This window comes from Penicillium angulare (genome assembly GCF_028827245.1).
Source record: "Penicillium angulare strain IBT 27051 chromosome Unknown utg000003l_segment0_segment0, whole genome shotgun sequence".
Taxonomy (NCBI): domain Eukaryota; kingdom Fungi; phylum Ascomycota; class Eurotiomycetes; order Eurotiales; family Aspergillaceae; genus Penicillium; species Penicillium angulare.
In genome coordinates, this window is record NW_026623162.1 from 4,790,713 (window position 1) to 4,808,191 (window position 17,479).

Genomic DNA, 17,479 nt, shown 5'->3' on the forward strand with positions numbered 1-17,479 from the left:
AGGACTTATAATAATAGATAATATTTATTTATCTAATAATCTAGTTTACTATAATTAAAATAACTATTTAAAAGAATTCTAGTAGATAGATTAGATAGATTAAATAAGTTAGTTCCTCTAATAGATATATTATTTAGATTATTCTTATTCTAAAAGGGAAATAGTTAGGGTTTATTTTTAAATTAAAAAAGATTTAGATATAACTTAAAGTTATTATAATTTAGATTAGATCTAGGACTATAAAGACTCTTTAAATATAGATTTCTAAGATTCTTTTAGTCTTATTCTATATTATTAGACTAATTTAAGAATAAGTTATTAGATTATAGGTATTTTAAGCTTAAATTTAAATTATTAATAAATAGATTATATTTATATATCTTTACTTTTATAAATTCCTAGATATTCTATATTTCTTCTATTTATTATATTTAAGTCTTAGGAAAAACCTTTATATATTAATAAATATATAATATTAACTATAGCTATAGTTTTAATATATAGTAGTATATTTATTTATTCTAAAAGATCTCAGGAAGATAATATTCTAGATCTATAAAATAATAATAAAAGATCTTTAGTTCTTTATTAGTTTATTAATAATAATACTTTATCTTATTACTAACTTCTCTAGTAAAGATATTTTTATTATATATTAAGATAAGAGTCTATTCCTTAAAATATTCTTAGTTATTAAAATAATTATTATTATTATCTTTAAGATATCTTTTTTTATAGTCTAGTTATTTTTATAGTTAGAATTAAGATATTTAACTCTTATAAGAATCTTTATCTTTTTATTCTTATAAATCTTAGGATTATCTTAAAAGATATATTTAAGCTATAAAAGCTAATTTACTTATTCTTAAAGACTAAATAATTTCTTAAACTTATTAATCTTAAAATCCTTTACTTTCTTATATATTTTAATCTTAGTTTCTCTATAAGCTATAGATAGATTATCTAGAAAAGTCCTAATATTAATTCTAGAGACTTAAATAAAAAGCTTTTTAAAATAAATATAAATTATAAGGAACTCTTCTAGATATTCTAGTTTATATCTTTTCTCTTTTAGAATATCTATAATAATACTTCTAGATCTACTAATACTTTTAGTTATAAGATTATTAATAATTTCCCTAATCTAGTCTAGATTAGATTTAATTAGATTTATATATTAATCTAGAACTAATTTAATCTTAGGTTATCTAATAATAAGAGAGAGAGATATAATAGGTTTAGATTAAATACTATTATAAAAGGATATAAGGTTTTAGTATATAGAGAGTACTATTATTAATCCTTAAGTAGTTAAGAGAGAAGAATTAGAATTATAATAATTACTAAGTTATTAAACTAGAGACCTATAACTAAATAAGAATATCGGATAGTAGAGATTAAATAAAATAGTTAATATATAAAACTAATTCTTATAGGATAAGAATTATAACTATTGTTTATATATTTTAATATTACTAGAGCTTACTAGAACTTAGGGTAGTTATATATTAGTAGGTGTATTATAATAGATTCGCTTATAGAGCAGCTATAAATTGTACCCGAATCATACCCAAAGGGATTCAGGAATCCCGTGATATTAATAATCAAAAAGAAGATGGGGTTATAGGAATTTATATATATTTTAATTAGGTTAAAGGAGCCAGTAGCTTTTTTCTTATTACTAATAATAAGATAGGGAAAAAGATAATAATAGATAGAGAGATATTTAGTATAGATCAGGATCTTATACAACCAAAAAATACTATTATAATTAGGGAATATATCTTTATATTACAATATACTAATTGAAATCTAGACGAAGAAGAATAATTCTAGATTAAGCTACACTAGTTTTTCTATTAATATTATAGAGAGTAATATCTACTAATACTCCCTACTCCTAGGGAGTAGGATTCCCGATTTAAAGATTAGATATTCTAGTAGCTATTTTTATATAGTATATTTAGTATTGTTTATATAGTGATTAATTTATATACTAGATATCTAACAATAGCTAAATAGATCTTAAGATTAAAGAAAAATAGGTATAGTATAGATTAAGAGATAAGAATAGCTATAGAAATATCTAAGCTTAATTATATAAGTTACTATCCTTCCTAGGTGGTTTTTACTATCTTCCTAATTAGATATAGTTAATATATATCAATACGATTGTATATACAGCCCTCAGGAAATCTATTATATTAATCTAAGAAGATCGAAAAGTGAAGTTATTAGTATATATATCCCTATCTACTAATTATATAGATAATACTTATATTTAGTTAAGTAGGCCAGGATTAAAATATATCTTAATAAAAATTGGACACCTACAGCTGATAATCTTATAGATAAATATATAATTATATCCCTATTATTAAATATAATATTTCGTTTACTATACGGATCTAATATATTAACTATTAGAAGGGAGATATTCTTTTTATAACTTCTAGAAGCAATTGCGTTTCTTTATAAATAGGGGATTTAGTACTAAGATATAAAGCTAGATAATATATTAGTAAGAAGCTATAATCCCCTAGATATGATACTTATAGACTTTAGATATATATCTAATTAGGAAGTTATTTATTATAATAAGCTAGGAATAATCCTATATCTTATACTAGAGTAAATAAAAAGTAAAATATATAGAAAGGTAGTTAATTATTGGAGCTATAGGATTATTGGATTAGAATTAGTTTATAGTAAACTAATCTTATTATAAATTATTCTAGGCCCGACTCTTGTAGACTATTAGAATCTATTAAAAGGGAGAGATTCTTCTTTAGTAAATTACTCTAGAGCTATATTTAAAGAAGATCCGGATTTAAAAATAATAACTACTAAAGCTCTATAGTTTTTTTTAGACTATAGGCACTATTGAAAATTAAACAGGATAGGTATATAATTATATTTCCTTTAGTAATACCTATATTATATAAAATAGTTAGTACTTATAAGAAGGATACATAGATAAAATTCAAAATTATTCTTATACTCCAAAGTCTAGATAGAGCTCTTACTAAAGTACTTTTACTAAATCTATATTCTTAATAATTCAAAAAGAGATAGAAATAGGTTATTTCTAAGAATATTGATCTTATTTCTTCTTCTTTTAGTATCTTAAAATACTTAATAGTAATAACTTAGTCTAATACTAAGATATAGGTATTGTTTTTAGTATGAATTTACTGCTAGTATTCAATAGTAAATTTTAGTAGATGGCTTTAAGATATTTTAAGAGATTTACATAAAGTTACACGTTTCGTAAGAGCTATTTTATATATTAGTATAAATATTAAATATTATTATTAGAAATAATATTAGAGATATACTAAAGATCATAACTCCTTAAATACTTTTAAGATCTCTATACACTAAAGCTATTATATAGAAGAAAGTCTAAAGATATATATTTATTAGATTTCCCTATACTTTATTAATATTATCTTAAACCTTATTAAGAATATTATTATATAGTTTGTTAAGAAAATTTTGTAATAGACTTAGTTATTTAGAAGTAACCTACTCAAATAGTAGAGATACTATAAATTACTAAGCAATATATACTAGTTTGTGGACTATAGCTTTATTAAAAAGCTCTAAATATCTATTTATATAATTATCAATAATAACTAGATCTTTATCATTTTGCTTTAAATATATAATAGTATTATAGATAGCTCTTATATCCTTACTAAAGTTTAGTAGAATTGTAGTTATAGTAAGAGTTTTTATTCTTAAGAGTAAAAACTCTCTTAATATAACTCTCGCTAGACTATATAAATAATTATTAAGATGGCTCTATATATTTTAATAAGTACCTAAGAGTAAATAAACCATAGAGTTATTGTACTAAACCTTTAATAATCTACTATTCATATTTTAGATTAATATTATATAGAAATTATTAGTAATAAATAATTCTTAAAGCACTAGGAACAAGAAATATATGGTTATTTTATATAATATATAATAAGGTATAATAATAAGATATAATAGGTAGTTACTAGCCTAAACATTATATTTAGGGTGCTAGGTCTATAGTTCTAAGTATTAGTTTTTTATAATATATACTATAAATAAGCTCCTAACTTATTAATATAATTAGGTATTAAGGCTTAATACTTATATAAAGCTTACTCTTTCTATCTCTATATATCTTTCTCTATAGTAAATATTAGAATCTAGATAACTTCTATTATCTTCTAGCCTCCTTAAAAGTGATCTTATTTAATTATATCTTAATATTTAAGAATAGCCTAAAGATATATAAAGTAAGTTAGATAGTATTTTATTAATACTATATATACTGATTTTAGTACCTAGTACTAGTGATTCTACTCAGGCTCCTCTTAGCTAAAACAATATTCGACAAGTCCTATCAGTATTATTACTTAATATCCGAAAATATTATAAAGTATAATCATTAGTACAGCCCTACTATATAGATAGATATATAAAAGAATAAGCTGCGCATCTAGTTAAGCTCTTAAATAGAATAAAAGCAATTGACTATATCCTCAGAGTTAATAGTAGAAAAAAGGATAAAAGCGACCATACTGTTTAAACCTATAATAGTGATTTTATTAAATAAAATATATACTATAAGAAGCTTTCCTTATTTATTAAGGATCTAAGTTGTAGACTAGTTAATTAAAGAGAAGCACTTTAAGATAGATATATCTAGCTATATAGGCTAATATAAAGAATATCTCTCTCTTATAACTAATAGAATAATAAAAGTAGTATTAAAATAGAATCTAATAAGGCTTCTAATTTAAAATAAAATAAGTTATTAGAGTCGGAGAAAAGTAGAGATAGGATATCATCTTCTAATTTATCTAGATCTAATTTAAATTAATTAATACAATATAAATAAGGTTTTAGTTAAGTTATATCCTTATTATCCCTATAAGTAGCTTATCAATATAAGATTAGTAGTAACCAAAGTAACTAATATCAATAATATAATATAAAATTCTATATATAGCTTTACTTACTAGAGCTATAAGCTAAGGGGGCTTTAGATAAGTACCTATTCCACCTTCTATAGGGCCCTGAAGTATAAACGTCTAATCTATATAGGCTTTTATATTAAGGGTAAACTCTAGGTGTATTAAGATTAATAATTATGATATTATAGATATTACTTTATAATCTCTACACAAAAAGATTACAATTTAAAGTATATCGTTATTCTTTGTATTAATCTATAGTAGAAGGATCTTAGCTTTAGCTATTAGAGAAGCCCTATCTAGACTTTGTGCTGCACAACAGTAAAAGCGAGGTAAAATAATAATCTAATTGGCCTTATATTCATACATATCCTATAAAATGTAGGAGTTTCCTCTAGCAGACTAGGCCTTAAGACAGTCCAAGATCTACTCTAAGGTAGGCTCTCCAACATCTCGTATTTAGGGTGAGAGCACCGAAGTTTGATGTACCTACCTAGGTAGCTGTAGGTATTGGATTTTTCCTGACAAGTGGGGCTTACCTATTGCGGCTGCCGCCGCTTTAATGAGGGCGCTCCGGCTCAGGCTCACTGAGCCACGCTTTCCAATCACGTGATCGTTCAGTGAGCACTCAGTGATTATGATTAAGTTATGATTTTGTGCTTACTCACCCTGTTGATAACTCAAAGATATGTATTGAGCACCCAGTCTATCTCACGCCCATTCCTAAAGTAGTTTGGTTTCTCCACAACACTGATTGATCTTTTCCTTCTATTATTTAATACCCTTCATTTTTGCAGGGTTGGCGTCTCCTTATTTCTTATTATTTCTAATGTATTCTTAGCTATATAATAATGAATTGGTGACGTAAAAATATGGTCTAGTAGATATTGTCTATACTCTGTTAAATTGTTTAAGTAACTGAAATATAAATAAGAACTTCAGATCTCCTCATCTTTCTATTCTTTATATCTTGAGCTTCTCTATCTTAATGTCCTCACTTGTTACTAGCAACTCAGACGTCATCCAAAGAGATATTGTGGTTATTGGCGGAGGTGCTTCGGGTGCCTACGCTGCCGTCCGCTTGTGCGATGACTTCAATAAGAGTATTGCGCTGATCGAGAAGTAGGCGACTTTGGTAAGTATAATCAATTGAGACCCTTTAATTACCCCCAATGAGATACATTGGAAGTGGAGATATTTGGAAGCAGGGTTTGACGAGAGCTCGATTTGTAGGGTGGTATGGTCAACACATATATTGACGATAAGACTGGCGTTATCTACAACTACGGTGTTAATAGTTTCCTCAATATCAGTAAATCGATGGATTTCTTTGCCCGGTTCAACATCCTAGTAACCACGAACTCTATTACGTCCACTGCAACTACTGAGTACTTCGACTTTAATACCGGTAAAAAGGTTGGCTTCAATGTGCCCTCGGTAGCTACCCAGATCGCAGCTATTTCAAAGTTCCTTAAGGTGATCGAGACGTGGGAGTCGATGTTGCGACCAGGCTACTGGAACTTTCCGGAGCCCAAGAATATCCCCGCCGACTTTCTGATTCCGTTCAATGAATTCCTTACCAAGTACGGCGTTGAGAAGGCAGCGCCTCTTATGTACTCATCAACCGGTCTCGGTGTCGGAAATATGAGCGAGGTAACAACTATGTTTGCGCTGCAAGCCTTCGGTTGGGATATGGCACGCGCTATGACCGGCGAAATGGCATTGTACAAACCGATCTCCGGCGGCAATCAGGCCCTTTATAACGCCATCGAAAAAGACCTTGGTAATGATGTGTTTATATTCCAGTACCATTGTTAAAAGCAGTCGCACAAATAGCGGTGTCTTCTTCACCGTCCGTAACCACGAGACTGGTGAAATCACCCGTATCGCCGCGCGTCGCCTCCTCGTTGCCATTGAGCCCAGCCAAAGCAATATGAAACCTTTGGACCTTAGCCCCTGCGAGTGGAATACCCTATCAAAGTTCGACTTCTCCAACGAGTTCTGTGGCTTGGTGGACAACGCTGCTAATAGAAAACCCCAATAAAGCAGCCTCACGTTCAAAAAGGAAAATCCAATACCCGAGGAACGGCAAGTATCGACACGAAAGCCACTAGCAAAATAAAAGCTGAAAATAAAGCCCGTCCATTTGAGATGTCGATGTCATTCTTTCGCCGCTTCAACGTAGAATCATCAACTGGAAGGCTAATAACTCTCGTCTTGCGAACATCCTGGTTGTTTCCCCAATATCGATCAACTCGGAAACTATGACGAGGTAGAAAGTCTCAATAATCACGGATGGCTCGATGTGCGAAGAGTAATGACTGACCTCCAGTGAATATTGGCCAAGGCAGCATTCTGCACACCATCAATATACAGCTGGACCTGCGAATCGATCTCTTCTCCCCAGCTTGGTAATTGTGCCAATCCGAGATACCAGTCGCGGTAACATGTAGACAATGATCTTTCTACCTTATTGAATGCTTCTTGGATGGTGTATCCTTCTTGTTGGTAGATCGATATTATGTTGTGGCTTTCGCCCAGTGCCTAGAATCAATGAATCAAAAAGGCGGCCTATCATGGTATTCGAGGTTTCGCATACCTTCTCTTTCCGATACGATATCAGGTCATTTTGCCTACAGAAACGTATTAGGTAACTCATTCTGCCTGATCTCTAAATGTTTGGAAACTCACAATAGTACTAGCTCTGTCCCAACACGTTGGATTTCTTTGATGCTGTTGCATTCGAATACATCATCTGGAATGCGTAATGCGTGTGCATATCTGCAATCGATCTTTCAGAAAACTTCTTGGTTACTCTCAAAAAGAAAGTGACTCACTCAATCAACGCAAATAATGGCATTGTCGCAATTGACCGTCGCCGCATTTGCAAAGTTGATTTTACCCCGAGTTGATTCTGACGACTACCCTTCTGTAGAGCAACCTGCTGAAAGATAGCCTCACAATAATCTTGCATGGAGCTTGCAAATCTTCTCTGAGTTCCTGGGCAAGCGCTCTAAGCATTTTTTAGTTCCAATGGGTAGCAGCTCAGGTGCTTGTATAAGACTAGGAGAAATATCCGCACCTGAAAAACATGAAGCCAAATCGATTCAAAGGCAAATAAGAGTTTATTCGGATGCTCGTGGGTTGTTTTTGAATCGAATATTCCTTTGAGGCCGTTGACTAATTCTCGAACGTCTTCAGGCTTTTCCTTGAGGGGTCCATTGTCGAATGCTGTTGAGGAGATTGTTAGGGCATCATCTTATTCAAGAGAAGTCCGTCGAGCAAACCATCATCAAAAGGGAAAACCTATTAGCGAACTCAGAGTCAGCCCTGCGTTTGAAGATTAAAAGAACGGTGAACCTATCTGCTCACCCAGTTCATCCAGTCACAGACTATACGGAATCGGTCTGTGTCTACACAAGGCAGCAAGATGGCGCAGTAGTACGTGATATCGATCTTATGAATTTTGCTCCGCAAAGGGGGAGGAAAATGGCAGAGACTTATTAGAGATGTCAGCAATATATAAAGACTTAATGAGTCACTTACTTTGAAAGCCATGATTCTGAAGCCACACGTGTATCTTCATAGTTCTGGTGCAGCACGGGTTTCCGAGCCAGGAAATGGACAAACAGGTCGGGCAAAGTAACTTCCACGAATCCTTGCTCTCTGACCATGATTTCGAAACTCAAGACTTAAGCGTATGCAGAAAATAAAAGGAGCGAGTGGGGTAAGGACCTATGCAATACCCAGAAGATATGTCCTTTATATGACCAATTTGTGTGAGCCACGACTACCAAGAATTGAATTTGGTGGGGCCTCTGTCATGGACAAATTAATTACAGATGAAAGGAAAAGATATTTTCACCTGGATCTCCCCCATCCATTCCACGATTGACTATTGAACTAGCTTGGGTACTCGTCTGATCTTTTCAGTAATCGGTGACACCGATTAGCAAATTGCAGATAGAATTATCACATAAAATGGCCCCATCACTCTCGAAAGACCCGATTCTAAAAGATCCACTGATAAAGTAACCGAATCTGCGAAGGAAAAGATAGTACTTACTGAGCCAAGCCAGTTTTCCAAGAAGAGAGTGTAATAATTTTACTGTTGGGTCCCAGTCTAATCGACATACTTAGGGGTAGCCCACATGCGCTGTCACACGGTGGTATTATTTATTTTTCTTTTCTTTCTTTTCATAATAAGAGATTATTGGCTGGCAACTGTTATCTGTTGGGTATATAGATTCTCCATATAAAACTATTTCAACATAGGTCAACATCCACTGTGATATATGTGTGTGGAAGGACTCCCCCTGCCTCGACCCCGGTTTTTTTTTCCAACTGAAACCGAAATTCCCGCATTGAAAATGCAATCGAATCATCCAGAAAGAAAAACGTCCCCCCAGAATTTGAACTAAATAGCCTTTTGCGCTGGTTATGACAATGCATGTATGGAAACCTTAACCTTGTCAGACCACCCGGGCGCTAGATAGTACTAGATAGTACTAGACAGTTACTAGACAGTACCTGGGCTGAGGGTTTCACTCGGGGCAGTTGATCAATGACGCGCCAATACTCCACCTCCCATGACAATACAATACACACTACGAATTTCCAGAATCACCCAATGTTTCCAATATTCAAGTGTCGCACTTTCTGAGCCACGTGGAGTCCCTAAGGCAGGTACTCGCCCAATCGCAGATTTTCCGTTGTTGCATCTTCTGACTCGCATCGTCCTCCAAGCGAAAAATCCACCCGTCTACTCTTGCTGAAATCCTTCAACACACGTTATTTTGGGAGAGTGCTAACATATCCACGTTGGGGAGAAACCTAGAACAGCCCTGCCGGAGGCCAAAGTCACGGTTTGCACTACATGTTATCGGTGGCCAGAGCCATAATGCCCAATTCTTTCGGAGACTCGACCTGTAGTTCGTACTTTTGTCCCGTATCCGAGTCATGTTTCGCACTATTGATCCTCCAAAGCAGAACATACATATACATATGTGGAGATATTTTGCCACTGGCCCCTTGGCCCCTTGGCCCCCAGTCTAACTGATTTAGTATATCAGCAGAACTACTTCAGTCTTACTATCTCCTTATAGTGAGGGAGTTCTTGTTCTGATTGTATTCATATTGATCAGCCCTACTCCTGCAAATGTAGTGATAATCGCCTAGGCCGCCACGGCTCTTTGCAATCATCTAATCTCCTTGTCTCTAGGTAAGTACTAGCTGAGCCACGGCAGCTTCCCAGGAAGGGGGCTGGCAGTGACTAAGCCCAAAAAAGCAGACTTTTTCGGGGACCGGAATCTTGATTAGCACAACTACCGGGGACTAGAGTCATGTTCCGCAATATTGGCTTTCAAAAGCAGGTTGTACATCAACGGGCGCAAATATCTCGTCATCTAGCCTCCTGACTCCCAGTCTACCGATGTAATCAAGGGAAATCCATTTCTTTTACTGCACTAGACTATCTCCTCTTTTTGCACTCCTCCATTACCCGTTCTCATGGAAGAGTGCCAAGAGAGTCAAATTGGCCTCCAAGAAGAGAAGAGGCAGTGCATATCCCGATCAGGCTCGCAATGCATGCCCGAAAAGGCTCTATTGGTCACAAAGTCACATTTCAGAGTCGATCATTAATCTTCCATACGGGATTTAATTATCATAAATAGTAGTATGAATTTCCAGTCTCAATACCAACCTTGGAAGTCTTCTTTACAGATTATACCGTCATATCTAAATCTCAATTTCAGATCGAATTCTGACAACTTGTTCATTATGTCTTCTAAAAAGTCAATGTGTGATAACATGCGTCATGTCAGGGGCTATGACTTTCAATGGACTGAGAACCATCTCACGGCAGAGCAGCTCATGCCGTTAAGACGGCAAGCCGATGACCTTGGGTTGGCTGTCGTCGAAAGACTGCTGGCAATTGTGGCAGGTCAAAAAAATGAGAAGGGCGGTGTGAACAGACCAGATCTGTACACACTTCTGAAGGAGAACTACGCCAATGATCCTATTCTGCGTCAGTTCTGGGAGGAGAGCCATTTCGTCCCTGACTGGGTAGATTGGGAAGAGATTGAAAAGGGCCAACTTTTTCTTTATCGATATTTGGCACCGAATATTACTGGAATTGTGCTTCAGGGCTGCCTAGGAGAAAATGCCGTATGTTCTATCCTACCTTGCTGTTTCTTTCTGTGCATACACTATACTAACATTTTTGCTACCATTTAGACAACAGCAGGAACCGCAGAGGTCTTCATAAGGACAGGGGGCTTTAACGTACGTGTCTTGCCTAAGCGATTCCTCGAAACATTCCAGTGGCAGATTCAGGCCACTCAGTCCTTGCAGTCAATTCAGCCTGGTGGCGATGGCCATATATCTACCATCCGCGTAAGGCTATTGCATGCGATGGTACGCCATCGGATTCTGAAGATTGTGGAACAGAATCCGGAATATTACGATTTCGAGAAATACGGTACTCCAATTAATCTACTGGATTGTATGCACGCTATTTGCGTCTTCGCTTGCAATACACCTTTTGTTCAATTGCCCAAGATAGGGATCACACCCGATACACAACTGGTAAAGGGATACCTGGCAGTGTATCGTTATATCGCCTATGTTCTAGGCACCCCACCAGAATATTTCGCGACTGTTGAGCGGGCTAAGGCTACTATGGAAAGCATCATGCTTAGCGAGCCTGGTCCCACGTCATCTTCCAAAGTCCTCACTGAAAATTTCATCGAGATGATTCGCGACTTTCCGCCGATCAACATATCAAAATCCTTGATAGAGACAGGTGTTCGCAAGATGAATAATGATCAGATGGCTGATGAGCTGGGACTATCAAAACCGGGTGACTTTTTCCAGGCTCTTTTTCAAGGGTACTGTGTCATTCTCGTCGCCATTTGTCAATTGCAACACTGTGTTCCACTTTTTGACAGATATTTGACCAACGTGAGTATATCCCATCATTCAATTCCCAGATCAGTATGGTTAATGCAATTATCACACAGATTTCTAAGCAATTCCTGATAAATAAGGTTTTGGGATCGTCCATGCTAAAGGGGGGGTCTAAGTATGAATTCAAACACGTCCCTAGCCTTAAAAAACGGACACATCGCCAGTATCGAGAAGCTGGAGGTGCTAGGATATTTAGACCTGTGGAGATTCTTAGTTGCGTCTCATTTCTCATCCAGGTCATACTTTACGTAGCACCTCTTTTGGTGATGGTCAAATTTTTGGGCGAGGCCATCACAACGATATCTAAGACCTTTTAGAGATGCATGTTTCAACTATCGCAAACAACATATTTGGGGACATTATTGATTTTGTCGTACACAATATGGTGCATAAGAAGAACACATAATCATATTTTTATTACATCTAGCCTGGTAAAAAGGAGGAGATCAGAAGGCAGGAGCACCATGGCTACAGCCATGTGGGGGCAACTTTTGAGGTAAGCACAGCTTGTACCTGGTGCCGAAAGGTTGTTTAGGTCTAGTATTGGGAATTAATTTTTCCTTTCAAGGCATGCTATCGAACTACTGTTTCGGAAACTATCATATGTTTTATTCTCCAATTGCAGTAAATTGGGGTTGACTGGTTATGAATCCGATCCCAGACGGTGAACAAAAGCAGGAAGCAAGAGTGACCAAAACAGGCTATTGTCTTTAAATTATCAAAAGAAAAATTTATAGCCCCTGGAGAGGTATATGATACATTTAATTCCTAACAACTTAATACAGTATTTTCGCCTGAGAGCTTATTCTTCCAAGCCGAAAAAATATCCCAATTTCTTTTCCATGTAATGGGATTAAAGTCTATGCGGCTCTGTAGAAAATTAAGTACTCGGAGACGGAGGTCATTATGGGTATTTGGATTAGACTACGAGTCAATAATTATTGAAGTAACAGGGGCAAAATCTTGGTTGCGGGGTTTTGGCGACCGGCAAGCGGATGGATTTGTGGCCCTACTTTGAACTAGAGAGCTCAAACTTGTCCAAGTTGTGTTTTGATTTGAGGCCTATATTCGAGCCGATCTCTTGAAATCCCCCTTAATGATATCAAGAGCTCAATAGTCCGACTATTAGAGAGGATAACGAATATACTTGTATTCGTATCCATATTTGCAGTTTTCTGGGACTAAGTATATGCCCCTAGACGAAGAATGGAACTTTTATAGTAAAAGACTGAAAAAGACGGAATACCTAAGATTCCCTTGGACCCTTGGTTGTATTACCTTGGTGCGACTGCCAAGCGTTTTTGATTATTATGTAGCTAAGCCACCGGCGCTGATGTGCCAATGCTGTAGCTTGGCGAAATCGAAATTCAATCTACTAAATGGGCGGTACTAGCAGTTCTTTTTTTCACTTATAGCGCTATTCTACTGCTGCGACTCCCGTCCTGCTTTTTGTCCCTTACTGTCCATCACTTATGTTAAATTTTTCGAAGAGGAAAAATTATTCTAATGGCTTGTCTAAAACTTGTTGAAATTGTGCCAAAGCCAAGATACAGTGTGTTATATCTATGATACGCACTCAGCATGCTAATACTGGATATAGATGCGACCGCCTAGGAAAGATTTGCCAGTATAGTGGGGATTAAAGCAAATTTGTTGAAACAAATCGCGAGAAGAGTAAAGATAGGTGAAGTTTCCGATAACTATTCTATCTTCTTATACTGACTTGTGCCAAAGAAGGATAGATGAACTGGAAGCCAAAGTTGACCGGCTACTATTGCAGTCAGGGGCCCGAAGCCTTGTAAGCGGTTGACTAAAGTGACAATTTCATGGAACATTGTCTGACGTGTTAGAAGAGAGATGATAGCATGACCGACGGATCTACAGTCAGTGTCGCTGTGATTGGCCCTGCAGCCTATATAGATGTCATCGATCAAGGCCTTCTCAGCATTGATGCGGCCAATGCTCTTCTGAGAGCGTATCGAACGACCCTTGCACCGTACTGCCCGTTTGTCATAATCCCACCACAAATAGATGCCGAAAAGCTGCGCCGAGAAAAGCCATTTCTTTTCCTTACGATTATCATGGCCGCGCTGTACAATAACATGCCTCTGCAGCGCAAATTAGAGAAAGAAGTAAAGAAGGCTATTTCCGAACGCATGATGGGTGGTGGAAAGATTACATTTGAGGTTTTACAGGGTCTTTTGGTCCACATTGCATGGTATGGCCCAGTTCTATTAGCTTCATCGTTTTGGCTTCCTTTAACAAGAAGGATATAGGTGCCAATATCACTCCAGGCCGCGTCGGTACGCTCAGTATTTACATCTTGCGATAAGTATCATTACTGATCTACAACTGAATCGATCCCCCGAACATCGATTTTGGACAACCCGAGTCAGCTTCGATGGTGATGACGACAAAGACACAGTATCCTTGGGGCGAGAAGAGAAACGCGCTGTTATTGGATGCTTTTATTTCTCATCTGCGTAAGTACATCTATTGTGAGGAGTTTCGCTCGACAACTAATAAGTCTAAGAATCTCTCAAATCCTTCAAAAGCGATTTTACCTCCCATGTTTACCAATTCTCGAAAGCCTTGGTATGAAATTAGCAACGGATCCGGAATATGCGTCCGATAAATATCTTCTTCACATTGTGCGACTTCAATGTATTTCGGAGAAGATCGCTCTTTATTCGGCCCCGAATTTCCTTGAGTCACATAAAACCAACTTATGCATCGAGCATTCTCATGAGGAGTTGAAAGCAGAACTTTCATTGTATCAGGCCAACTTACCAAGTAGTAATGATGCAATATCTTGAATTGGGCGTAGTCGAGTCTGAATAGATTGCTCAATCAGGTTCCTCTGATCCAAGAATAAATGAGTCAGAGATCTAACGCGAGAGCGGATGGGCAGCTTTTGAGAGGGAGAGAAGCAGGGAGTTTGACCAAGATTTGCGTAAAGACGTTAAATAAAGCCATCTGCAGCAGAATTACTTTCTCTTATGAGTCGCTGAGTATGGATGCTTAGATCATACTCTTAGGAATTTATGTTAATTTCTGTCTCATGTGTACTTCCCAAAGCAATGTCTCATCACAAATTGACTTGGTGCGCACTATGCGAAGGGATCTGACTTCATCGCTCTGTTAAACGTCTAACAAAATAATAAGACAAGTAGATGGAAATGTCATCAACAAGCTCAAGAGGCCATAAGATGCTAGCCAAAACTGCGGTGTATATAGCGCTGCCCCTCAGTGAGCCTGCGCCTAAGCTTACATAAGGCTCAGTGAGCCGATCAGTGCGCCGGCAGCCGTGCTCAGTTCTACTCAGTGGGCAAAAGCGGCGAGTCAGTGAGTACTAATCCGGAACGGGCAGCCAAAATCCGTCAGGAGAAATCCGATACGTAGGGCTCTAATTGGTCCAGAATGTCTTGTAGACTTCTCCTACCGCTATCAACTCGTCATGCCTACTACACTCAACAATCTCCCCATTCTGTATAACAATAATTCTATCTGCCGCACTTTCAGCCACTGACATCCTATTTGAGGCAATCAAAACAGTGGCTTTGAGCTTCCTTAATTATTGAATCACCTTTCTCTCTATTATCGGGTCAAGATAACTCGTGGGCTTATTAAAAATAAAAAAATTTGTAGATTTCCAAAGTAAAGCTCGCGCAATTACAATATATTGCTTTTGTCTATTAGATAAATTAATAACCCCTATAATACTGTCGTAGCCCTTCTCCAAAGTGCTAATATTATTATAGATCATCGTATAACAGTAAGCGTCGAAAATCTTATCATTAGTAAAATTCCTTCTAGGGTACTATAGATTATTCTTGATTGATAACCCTTAGAAAAGATATATATTGGAAGGAATAAATATAATGTTTTTAGTAATTAACTTCTGAGTAATATATTTAATATCTTAACTATTAATTATAATATAACTAGATATAGGGATAAACTACTAGGATAGGAGGAGAAGTACTATTATCTTTCCTAAGCCTGATTATCCTACAAATATAATAATCTTATGTGCTTGGATTGTGATTATTATATTACTTAGAATATATTTCTTTTCTATAGAATTGTAGTAATCTATATAATTATACTTAATAAAGCCTTACTTGTTATAAAGTGGCTGGGTCTCTTTACTCTCTTTAACTATAGATTATTCTTCAAAGAAATCTAAAAGCAGCTTAGTATTTAGAGTAAGGGACTTTAATTATTAGTAGGTTCTAGAAAATCTTGATAAGATTTCTACTATCCTTGGCTAGTATAGGGTTAAAAATGTGAGGTTCTATATAGAAAATTCAAGCTATATACAAGCTATTGTAATAGAAAAGAATACTATACGTTATAAAGCTTTAAAATAAGCTAGCTTCTATATATAACTTTTACTGTGGCTATACTTAATCTTATAGTGTTTAATAATAGTATCCCTAAAGTAATTATAATAAAAATTGACTGTGTTGAAGAGCTTTATTTAAAGTAGGCTTTCTAGGGCTTAGTAGATAGTTTAATTGACTTCTTTATCCTTTTGTATAGTACTTAAATCCAAATCTAAATTGACTAATGTAATATCTAGGCCTATATAAAGAATAGTTACTAGAATTAGTAGAAGTATAATATATAAGCTAAATATAATATAGATAATAATGAAGACCACTACCAACTTGATAAAGGCTGGTATAAGATTAAAAAAGATTAATAATAGAAGTTAGCTTAGTGTATTAGCTTTCTTAAATATTGCTTTTATATCTATAAGATCCTTCTTATAGAAGTACTCTAATAAGAATACTAAAAGATATCTTATAGTAGTATATTTAATCTACCTTAACCAGAGTTACTTAATCAGACTAGTTGAGATTTTCTTAAGTATATCTAGGCCTAAATATAAAATAAGCTCTAATAAGGCCTAAATTCCTAGACTATTTACTATATTCTAGCTTAAAAGTTAGCTTATAAACAGCCCTATCTAAAGAGAAGTCAAAACTGTGATTATATAATCCCTAAGAATATAAAGAATTTAGACTATAAGCTAAACCTGTAGTCTATAATCCTCCTAAGGTATAACCAATAGAAGAAAGTAAGAGACTTCTTTAATAAATTTATATAATTCTATCTTCTTATTTTTTATAGCTAGGAGGAATTTTATCTTAGGAGAGAATAAGATTACTATATTTATAATAAGCTATACTAGAAGTAGGATATTTAAGATTAAAGTTAACTTAAAGTAGCTTTACTCTATTAATACTAAGTATCCTTTAATAATAGAAGTAGTAGTATATAGCTATAGTTTACTAATATAGATATACTATATAATAAGATTTATAACCTATATTATAAATATAAATAATTTAAAAATAAAGTACTTATAGAAGAAAGAGTCCCTAGTAAGTAAAAACATAAGCTCGGTGAAATAAGAGGTTGTGAATATAATAGAAATAATATCCTCCATAGTAATGATTTGATTAATATATAGTAGGAGAAGGATATATAATATACTATTTATATACTAGCTATCACTAATTAAATAAATAAGAAAGATTCTT

The 17,479-nt window shown here is 34.9% G+C and overlaps 4 protein-coding genes across 4 annotated transcripts; 3 read left to right on the top strand and 1 right to left on the bottom strand.

Annotated features, from left to right (window-relative positions):
- Positions 1-5,949: 5,949 nt before the first annotated feature.
- Positions 5,950-7,005, top strand: N7478_003830 (uncharacterized protein; the record flags this gene model as incomplete). Its single annotated transcript, XM_056920044.1, has 3 exons — positions 5,950-6,083; positions 6,260-6,754; positions 6,798-7,005. 3 exons carry the CDS (start codon positions 5,950-5,952, stop codon positions 7,003-7,005), a joined length of 837 nt encoding a protein of 278 aa, XP_056783202.1.
- Positions 7,006-7,250: 245 nt separating this feature from the next.
- N7478_003831 (terpene synthase family protein) lies at positions 7,251-7,935 on the bottom strand (the record flags this gene model as incomplete). Its single annotated transcript, XM_056920045.1, has 4 exons — positions 7,251-7,505; positions 7,561-7,594; positions 7,653-7,742; positions 7,799-7,935. 4 exons carry the CDS (start codon positions 7,933-7,935, stop codon positions 7,251-7,253), a joined length of 516 nt encoding a protein of 171 aa, XP_056783203.1.
- A 2,804-nt stretch (positions 7,936-10,739) lies between these two features.
- On the top strand, positions 10,740-12,244 carry N7478_003832 (oxygenase MpaB family protein; the record flags this gene model as incomplete). The annotated part of the gene is made up of 3 exons (XM_056920046.1): positions 10,740-11,126; positions 11,196-11,921; positions 11,981-12,244. The coding sequence occupies 3 exons, from the start codon at positions 10,740-10,742 to the stop codon at positions 12,242-12,244; spliced, it is 1,377 nt and encodes a 458-aa protein (XP_056783204.1).
- Positions 12,245-13,792: 1,548 nt separating this feature from the next.
- N7478_003833 (fungal specific transcription factor domain-containing protein) lies at positions 13,793-17,207 on the top strand (the record flags this gene model as incomplete). Its single annotated transcript, XM_056920047.1, has 4 exons — positions 13,793-14,145; positions 14,204-14,410; positions 14,461-14,578; positions 17,202-17,207. The coding sequence occupies 4 exons, from the start codon at positions 13,793-13,795 to the stop codon at positions 17,205-17,207; spliced, it is 684 nt and encodes a 227-aa protein (XP_056783205.1).
- Positions 17,208-17,479: the final 272 nt, after the last annotated feature.